Source organism: Doryrhamphus excisus, chromosome 11 (genome assembly GCF_030265055.1).
Source record: "Doryrhamphus excisus isolate RoL2022-K1 chromosome 11, RoL_Dexc_1.0, whole genome shotgun sequence".
Taxonomy (NCBI): Eukaryota; Metazoa; Chordata; class Actinopteri; order Syngnathiformes; family Syngnathidae; genus Doryrhamphus; species Doryrhamphus excisus.
The window spans coordinates 12,759,312-12,769,036 of NC_080476.1; the positions used below are offsets into that span (position 1 = coordinate 12,759,312).

General features: G+C 45.8%; 1 protein-coding gene across 1 annotated transcript; it reads left to right on the plus strand.

Moving 5' to 3' along the window:
• Positions 1–268: 268 nt before the first annotated feature.
• sar1b (secretion associated, Ras related GTPase 1B) lies at positions 269–8,214 on the plus strand. Its single transcript, XM_058086222.1, has 7 exons — positions 269–445; positions 2,771–2,846; positions 5,441–5,560; positions 5,630–5,695; positions 5,762–5,865; positions 6,287–6,418; positions 7,410–8,214. Exons 2-7 carry the CDS (start codon positions 2,789–2,791, stop codon positions 7,524–7,526), a joined length of 597 nt encoding a protein of 198 aa, XP_057942205.1. The 5' UTR covers positions 269–445; positions 2,771–2,788; the 3' UTR covers positions 7,527–8,214.
• Positions 8,215–9,725: the final 1,511 nt, after the last annotated feature.

Genomic DNA, 9,725 nt, shown 5'->3' on the forward strand with positions numbered 1-9,725 from the left:
GTTACCGTTATACAATGGAAACTAATGTGACCACTGCGTCGCCAAATGCCGAGCAGAATAAAATATACTCCGGATTTTAGTCGTGTTGGCCTGGGGAGAGACACCGTAACCACACCTTTTTGTCCATTGTAACGTTGGCCCCAAAAGTACCTCACTGATGTATTTTGAGCTTTGTGAATTTCATGAATACATTTAATAAAATTATTCCAGTATAACCACAACAAAGATGTTTACTCCAGTTCTCCAATCGGAAAGATGAGTGTGAAACAAAAACAGGAAGTTGCTCGGCAGGTTTTTTTCGGGGGGAGTTGCTGGACAGCCATTGCCGTGTCGTGGCTCACTAACAAAACACGCCAAAACGAACGTGGCTGTCTGTGGGATCTCTTTATTTGTCTACCTACAAGAGCGAACACACTCGACAAAACATCACACACCCGAACAAGGAGTAAGTTTCCAGAAATGCTTCCCTTTGTGAGACATTAACGTTCGCCATCACGGCTCGCTAGCTAGCCTCCCGGTTGCTAACGGTGCTACTTTAGCACGGAGCTAACGTCAAGTTGGCTAACTTTGCCACCTGCATCATTTCACCCTGCATTGTTTGTAGGAAAATAATCGTTGCAATTTAAAAAATCTTCTCTTGGCATTTGCAACCTTTTAGCTGTTGGTGCTATGCTTGCGCTAATGCTAATGAGTTTTCTCTCCTCACCGACGCTACGTTGCCGCTTGGACAAAATGACACGTAACTAGTGACTTCCTTCTATCTCGCTAGCTAGCTAGCCTTCTAGCCGGCCCATTTTCACAAGGAGTCACTTTTCGCACAGGTATCAGCGTCTTCATGTTTGAACTGGTGAAGATTGTATTTGAGTATCAAACGATTATAAAGGAGCGAACTGGCCCGTTACGTCGACACGGGCTAGTTTAAAGCAGTCCACGAAATTCCTCAATTCAAGACACTTGGCTGAAAGACCGATGACAAAATAAACACCCCCATCGTTTGTAATGATTTGGTGCTGTACTGTACACCGTAAAAGTATTGTTTAGCATTTTGTAGACTGACAGTGAGCCTTTCAAATGCCATCTGTCTCAGCATCTTACTAAGGGTTGGGTCATGTTCCTATCTTCAAATAATAATCTGCTCCCTTTTATTTAAGGCATAGTGCCTGGCAAAAAGACCTCAGCTAGATGTCAGTTAGCACAGCCCCTAGCACACCATGAAATATTAGTTTTTGACTACTGAATGTTTGCTCTGTGAAATACAAGCAGCAACCCAGTGGAAGGCCACTATTGCAGTCAACGCATTTCTTATTATTAGCTGTGAACTAGCTTGTATTTTGTTGCAAGTTAATATCCGGAAGATGGAGCATCTTGCTGTGATACTAAAGAGGCGGGAGCTGGCACGGTTGGCGCATAGTACAAGCAGCTCAGCTGTATTTACGTGGTGCCGACCTTTGACTCCTTACACTTTAGCCCTGTTTGCACGTTACATCACTGGGAGTAGAGGTCGGGACCGACTGATATCTCTTCCTCTGGAAGTGGACCAGAAAGATGGTTTGAGGAAGGCTGGCTTCAAATGCTTCGATTTCATTTTTTTCTTGCTGTTTAGATGCGCTTGACTATCGTATGTCACACTTGTTCTCAATCCTCTGATCCAAAGACTCCTACTGGAAAAATTCCCCTGTAAACAATGACGCTGTCCATGGTGTGGGACCATGGCCAGTGTTTCAGAGGAAGGCATGTTGCCAAATGCTCTGCAAACACTGTGTGTTGAGTGGGGAAAAACCTGTCACGTTTAACACATCAAGCCTTATCAGCCCCCTCCAACGCGTGCATCGCTACGAAGCCCGGGGCCTGTTCCTATCTTTGCAGCGTTTGAAAAGTGCAAAAGTTTGCCAGGCATGACCCGAGAGCGACAGTGATCTGTGAGTCCATCATGGAAACCATGGTGGTGGATGTCAGGCCTCTCGAAGCCACGCTGTGTACTTCTCAGCCGACGCTATTTGTTTTTGTTTTGTTAATAGTAGGAATGTCGTATTTGATTCGGATAAATCTACAGGTACACATTGTTTGAGTCACCCCAGGTGTGCACAAACTAGGGATGTAAATCTCCTTGGGATTTGAATCTAGACACACAGGTCACAATGCGATTCAAAGTGTGTACATTTTAAAAGCGGTGTAGAAACCATACCATCCCATTCAATTTAATTGTACGGTTAATGATTGTTGATGGACACATGAAAGTGGCGTTCTAAAATAAAGAAGCCAGTTGTATCATGTGCAAGTGTCCTGATGTCTTAGTCTCATCGGTTAAGCTAATGCTAACCTAATGGTAGAAAGCGCTGTACAAGTCAAAGACCATCCATTCTGTTTCAATGTCCATGATGAATGATGGACACGTACTGTAGGTCAAGTGGAGGTTCATGCCTGCCATGAAGACTACTTCTGTCACTTGGACATGGATACATGGATGGAAAAGTCTTAACTGCCATTGAAGTGTAAAAATAAGCCATACACCATCTAAATAGAACAGACGCCAGGATGTGTGGCGGTTCTCATCACATTTGTCCTTTTTGGCCGTCACTGGTGACATGGCAGCCAAAGTCAGACAAAGGAAGGCTTAGTTTGGTGAGATCTGGCATGATTTGGACTTAGTTTTTACCCACAGTGTTCACGTTCCAAATGGTGCTGCCATGCTAGTATGTACTAAGAATGCCTTGTGTTGCACTATTTTAAAGCTCATGTTTTGCTCACCAAGTTGACCTTTCTTTCCCAGGATTCATCAGCTCCAGATATGGCGTTCATATTTGACTGGATTTATAGTGGCTTCAATAGTGTTCTACAGTTTTTAGGTGAGTAACTCAGAACGACTGCACCCTACACAGGACTGATTTGCCATTAGGGTTGGGCCATCATTTTTATAAAGCAGTACAAATGATTCCAGTGTAAAGAAAGTGCATGCTCGGAAAAAACAGAAAAAAGCCTGTGACTGTGGTCGGCGGCATGCTGTATGGCCGCAATGGTGCTTCCCTTCTCCACCAGCGCTGGACCATGCCGGTGGAGAAGGGAAGCAGAGAGAGAATGAGCATGGCTGAAGAGATGGTTGCTAAACGGGGACGAGGGACCTCGGCCAATATGGAGGTGCTTTGGTTTCAATGCAGCGGATGTATACATGCAGACATGTGGAGTAGCCTCACCAGCCACTCCATGACCAGCGCCTGCAGACAGGAGGAACGCACACAGGTGAAGACATGGCAAGTGAGTTGGAGGAGTTTCTCCAGGAATGGGACTTAGATGACAGTCGCTCTGTTGTTGTGAAAGCAGTTGAACGCAACAACTGGAGTAGACAGGCTTGCTTTGGGCACTCTTCACGGTGCCACAGGGAAGCTTACTGGCAACTTCAATTGGCTTCAGGGTCTTCTAGGGTCATATGGCGATAGATGCTAAGGTCCATATCGCCCAACCCCGTTGGCTATAAACATGCTTGCAGGCTAAAAAGAACCTTGGGTTGTAGCATGGCATCAACACGGATATTCTTGATGGAGTTACATAATCTCATTCAACTCAAGTAAACAATGCAAGTCAACATCTCTCCCCCAAAAGCCTCTCAGCCCCGAAGGCTGCCAGTCCTGTTCTCCCTGTCACACAGGTAGCGGCTCTTGTCAGGTGCCGTTGCCGAGCTGAGTCAGAAGTGTGGTGAATCCGCCAGGCCAGCACCGTGCTGACTCATCGAAGTCGGATGACAATCATGCTGCTGTTCTATTCTCTTCCACTTGCTTACATCTTGTCAAGCGTTGCGGCGCGGGGCCTGACCCACACTGTAGCCGTAGCAAGGACGCTAAATGGATAGGACTGTCTTTCGGCTGAGCCGTGAGGCCAGGACGTGTTCACAATGCAATGTTTCTGGATTCTGCTCAGCATCATGGCGGCCCACCCGCGTACTATGGAAGTGGATGCTGAGTTGACAGGCCTATTCTCTTCTACGCAGCGAGCGTCCTTGATCCATACTGTGTCCTACGGTGTTGCTCAATACAGAAGGGGTGCGCATCGCTGCTGTGATTCATCACACACACATCAATTTATTGACACTCTAAGGCAGGGGTCGGGAACCTTTTTGGCTAAGAGAGCCATGAAGGCCAGATATTTTAAAATGTGTATCTGTGAGAGCCATATACATTTTTTTAAACATTGAATGCAATAAAATGTGTGCATTTTTATGTAAGACCAACAATTTTAGATATAATGGGCTCTAATTACGTAGACCAGGCACACTACCCCACCCCAATAGGGTGTGGCCAGCACACTTTCGTGAGCAGCGCAGTGTCCAATAATAAATCTAATACTTGTTGCCATTAATACAACTTCTGCTGCTGCATGGTTTTGCACCATACTCCGTACATGTATTTCATTCTTTTGGCCATCTTCGTCAGAAGGCTTGGTTCTGCAGCTTTAGCTAGGTGACTATTTGACTAAAGGAGGAAAGTTTATATTTACATGTTGACATCTCAATAACCGAGGTAGACTACCGCATTACCCAGTAATAATCGAGTTTTGGTGTTTGACCTGGTAAATATCATCAAGAAAGATGGATATGGTCGGCCGTATTGCAGTAGAAAATAGATGGACGGATTAAAATGCATAAGAAAGTTGTTGATTTTGAATATTTTTAACAGTGATTTCTGTGATGTTTACTTTAAAATGTTAGCAAAAATACATTTTTATTGTGGTAAATGCTTGAGAGCCAGATGCAGTCATCAAAAGAGCCCTACCTGGCTCCCGAGCCATAGGTTCCCTACCTCTGCTCTAAGGGTACATGCTGCATGGAGTGCTTCATTAAAAAAAAAAGTTCAATGGTGGATGGGGCGGCCCCGGCCTAGCTAAAGTGTTGTCCCAGTCTGCACCTGATTGCAGGCAGTATGGTTGAGACTCAAGTTCAAGATACTGTAGCTTTGATAGAAGTCAGTGGGATGTGGCCTATTGTCTTTCTGATGTAGGCAAAAGCTCTTCTTGTCGTCTGAAAATTCTTCTTGAGAAAGTGTCGGTGAAGCGGCTGGCAGCAATGTCCCAGCACCGACGTGACCGACATGGCTCTGACTCCACCCACACATTCGGCGGAACAGACATGGCCGCAATTTCTCCACAAAGTGCCCTCGTCAACATTCCTGCTGCTACGCAGGATCATTTGCTTCAGAAAAGATTGGTTCCCATTGCGGCAAATCTTTGAAATTGCCGCAAACGTTCCGAGGAGAGCACACGCACCGCAGCAGTCTTGGTATCGGAATCAGCAGCGTAAAACCCTAATCATTTTTGCTATGAAAGTCATGGTGGATGCATTCATGGCGTTCTTAAACCAGGATGTAGCCCGCTAGCTAACACGTACACACACTGCTGCATTCCTGTCTTCCTTCCATCCTAACCTTTTCACTGTCTCTGTATTGGCCAACAGGACTGTACAAGAAGTCAGGCAAGTTAGTATTCCTGGGCTTGGACAACGCGGGCAAAACCACGCTACTGCACATGCTCAAAGATGACAGACTGGGCCAGCATGTGCCAACTTTACATCCAAGTAAGAGCACGCAAGCGTTTTATCCACCTCTGTTCACGTACTCAGCCGCCATGTCTGCTTCCCACGCAGCCTCGGAAGAGTTGACCATCGCTGGCATGACCTTCACCACCTTTGACCTTGGAGGCCACGCACAAGGTGTGTTCTATTTTTTTCATGTTTCTGCAGGATACTAGAAGAATAACTTTTCTCTTCTTCCGCCAGCACGCAGAGTTTGGAAAAACTACCTCCCTGCCATAAACGGCATTGTCTTTCTGGTGGATTGTGCAGACTTCTCCAGGTTGGGCGAATCGAAAACAGAACTTGATGTGAGTACGCTCTCAAGATTCCCATCCTGGATCTTCATCCAGTCAAACTCCCCCATCTGCATGTTGCCTTCAATAGCGGCCCCCGCTCTCGTCATCATGGTCCCACCACCGTGACCACAACACAGACTAAGGGGCTAGTCGCACAACGCTTTCATTCACATCAAGTCACGCTCTGGCTTCCCTCACATGGTAGTTTTTGAAAGATCACTTTTTTTTGCAGATCAGTTTTTGTTTTTGGGTTTTTCGTTTTCTATATAGCAAAAAAAAAAGTAAATATATCAGCTCCATTTTCACAGATAATTACACAGCTAATGTGTTTAATACGATTAATATGTGATAATCGGGGGGCTCCGATTGGGAGAGGGTGCTATTGAGCAACAATCACTTCAGCATCGTTAGAACAAGGTTTTTGTCCTTTCAGGCGTTAATGACGGACGAGACCATCGGAAACGTTCCTATCCTCATCCTGGGCAACAAGATCGACAGAGCGGAGGCCATCAGCGAGGAAAGACTGAGGGAAATGTTTGGCCTGTACGGCCAGACGACAGGCAAGGTAAGAACTGCTGCTTTTAGTGCTTTTATTCCTTCCACTTGCCAAGTCATGCTGCTCTTTATTTGGCTTGGCCATCCATTCTGGTTCTGGTCCTGGTCGCGATTCCTCCCTCTCATTCTGCTTCCCAACCATTGTCCATTCCACTGCCCTCTGGAGGCATATACTGTATATGTTTTGGCTTTTTCTTATGAATGCATAAAGGAAAGGTTGATGAGCATATTGAGAGCTAATGTGTATTTGGTCAGTACACAACCTCTCCACTGGTGATGGTGGCTTCATTTGTTTGCTGCTTCCACGTCATGCCTTGTTGGCCATTGGAACCATCGCTAGTCCCAGTTCCTGTTGATCCTGGACACTCTGTGGCCACCCGAGCCTACCCCAACTACATCCCACGTGGAATAACTTTGCTTGAATGGGCACCGCCCTTTGGTCCTTTCAGTTTAAGCCAGCACTTCTTTCTTCCCAACGGATTCACACTACCTTTACTCCTTCGGGGTGGCGCCCTGGGCGGAGCCACGCTGTGGTCTGACACACAACTGCTTTTTCATTCAAACATTGCACATCATCACCAAAGCTAAGAACGAATAAACTCAACTACTGTCTGGAGCCCCATGTGACCGTGGTGGTCATGTGGTGGACATAAGGTGATGCTATAGCGCCATACCTTCCTCTTTGGCTCCTCTCCTTTCCGAAGGGTGCACCTGATGGCTTGGACTTCATCATTTGGTCGTCATCACATTTTCCAAGTGGAATGGCGTTAAGGCGCTTGGTCTGCACTGTACGGGAATTGCATGACATCATATTAACAGTTCAACATTTTGGTGGCTTTGCCGAATGCTGAGCATTAGTAAATTGTTTTATCTCCCCACCCCACGGCCCCCTGGAGAATGGCGCCCTGGGCAATGGCCCATGTGGCCCATAGCTAGAAGCGCCACTGCTTTCATGTTGTCCGTCCTGTTGCGTTGACTGCTCTTCTTCCTGGCTCGTGCAGGGCAACATTCCCATGAAGGAGCTGAACACGAGGCCGCTGGAGGTGTTCATGTGCAGCGTGCTGAAGAGGCAAGGCTACGGCGAGGGCTTCCGTTGGCTCTCCCAGTACATCGACTAGAGCCGGCCCCGCCAAGCGCCACCAGAGGGCGCCGCTCTCGATGCCCCCTCCATCATCCTCAGCCCCGTGTTTGGTTCCACCGCCCTCCGAGGAAACCATTACAACTCGATCCCAATAGACTTTTATTGGTCGAACATTTGGTTCTGCACTTACAGCACACACAGACACACACACACACAGACGCACACACACGCAATGTTGTCATACCTCTCTCTGCATAACTTTGGCAGCAAATGTCCAAACTCCAAATGGAGGTGTTTTCTTTCTATAGGCCGTCTATCCTCTGCCCCCCCCAGATAAATAGCATTATATTTAATCATGCTTTGTTTTATGACATGATATCATAAAGAGCCCAGTAGGTGGCGCTGTGTTTTTACTATCATGGTGGAAACATTAGTGAGGATCCAAGGACCAATAATAATAAATAATAATGTATGAAATGTACACAAACATTGTACATGGATGTTGTATCCTTCTACCACACACTTTACTTCCATGCATGCCGCCGCCTTTTCCACTTGTAGTAGTGGTAGTAGTAGTAGTAGTATAATGATGATTGCTCTAATCAAGACTAGCAGAGGGATGAGATGGAATGAATGTTAACAATTCCCAGGCCTTGTCTTTCCTTCCGCAAGGAGGATCATCATGGTGGAATAAATGTTTGCCATCCATCACGGCCTTGAACGTGCATCATCCATCATCCATCTTTAACATCCATCATACATCACCGCCTTTATCATTCACCATCCATCATCCATCTTTAACATGCAACATTCATCATGGCCTTCAACATCCATCTTTAACATCCATCATACATCACCACCTTTTATCATCCATCTTTAACATCCATCGCAGCCTTTAACATCCATCCATCCATCCCCACAGCCTGCTGCTTTTTCCATCATCCTGCCCCGCCTTCAAGCGACGCCAGGTGGCGCTAGAGAGGCCAAAGTGTTTCGTTCTCTTCCACAATACACAGCTTCATGTCACCGCGCGTATTTGGCTTTCTACTACCACACGTTACTGCAGTACTCCACATGCTGCATCTACAGATCATCATCCAAACCTACCTGATGCGAAAACACGACGTTCATATTAGGATTATTTTTTGGAGAAGAAAACACATTTTGGCTCAATTTCAGCATTTAAGAAGCCACCGGTCTTGATGTGATTTATTTTGTAATGCTAGCTTTTATGACTGCATCTATTTTAGCATCAATATATTCCTTTTATGGTTATGCTGGCTGTAAGAATAAAAACACCTAAATACACATTTACTGACCGCTCCATGAGATACCCCTGCCTGACGTCATCAATGCCACAAACAGGAAGTTGCACACCATAAAGAAGTGACGCTTTCCGCTTTTCGAAGGAAAGTATTTATTGGCCGTTGTTTGAATCCGGGATCAGCATCCCACCAGGCCAGTAGCCTACCTGGTCTACGAAGTCCAGACGTTGGCAGGCTCCTGGTGAATCCTGGGGAATTCAGACGACTGGCCTTCCACACTTCCTGGTTGTGTCACGTGGTCTCGTGTTTGGCCTGACTGACAGAACATCCGCCTTCCACACTTCCTGGTTGTGTCACGTGGTCTCGTGTTTGGCCTGACTGACAGAACATCTGCCTTCAATGGCGACTGTAAAGTAAGAAAGAATCGTTTTTTATGAGGTTTTTACAGGAGAAAGAAGAAATGTTATCCTTCTACAGATTTATCTCCCAGCTCCACCTGATATATTAATATTCATAGCTCCTTTATTTAGTAGTAGTTGACGGATACTTTTGGGCTACTTCCTTCACTTCTACAACAAAGTTTCAAGTTTTACATTCTTAAAAGTTAACACAATAAAACATGTACGTGATGTACGCAAATGGCGGCCATCTTGTTCCATTTCTGTTCTGTTTCATGATATGATATGTGTTAGCTATTTACATAACAATCGTAGTATCAAAAGTCAAAGCTCTCCACGTTGTAGGAACTTTGAAGAATGACTTAACATTCAAACGCTGCGCACATCAATAAATCGATACTTACGATTTACAAACAAAGAATACTTAATCAATACTTCTCTCACCGTTATGTTGACGTTTTTTAAGGGCTGAACGGAAGCGTGCAAAGAATGCTGGGATATGATGGCCACCAAGGTTGGTTGGAATGCAGACTTCCTCTCGCTGGAGGACGACACATTTGGAGGAGCCCAAAA

Bases quoted from the DNA above. Each gene is read 5' to 3' on its own strand.
- sar1b (XM_058086222.1), top strand. From the start codon at position 2,789: ATGGCGTTCATATTTGACTGGATTTATAGTGGCTTCAATAGTGTTCTA. The intron at 2,847-5,440 runs GTGAGTAACTCA...ATTGGCCAACAG, and splicing joins TAGTGTTCTACAGTTTTTAG to GACTGTACAAGAAGTCAGGC. The intron at 5,866-6,286 runs GTGAGTACGCTC...TTGTCCTTTCAG, and splicing joins AATCGAAAACAGAACTTGAT to GCGTTAATGACGGACGAGAC.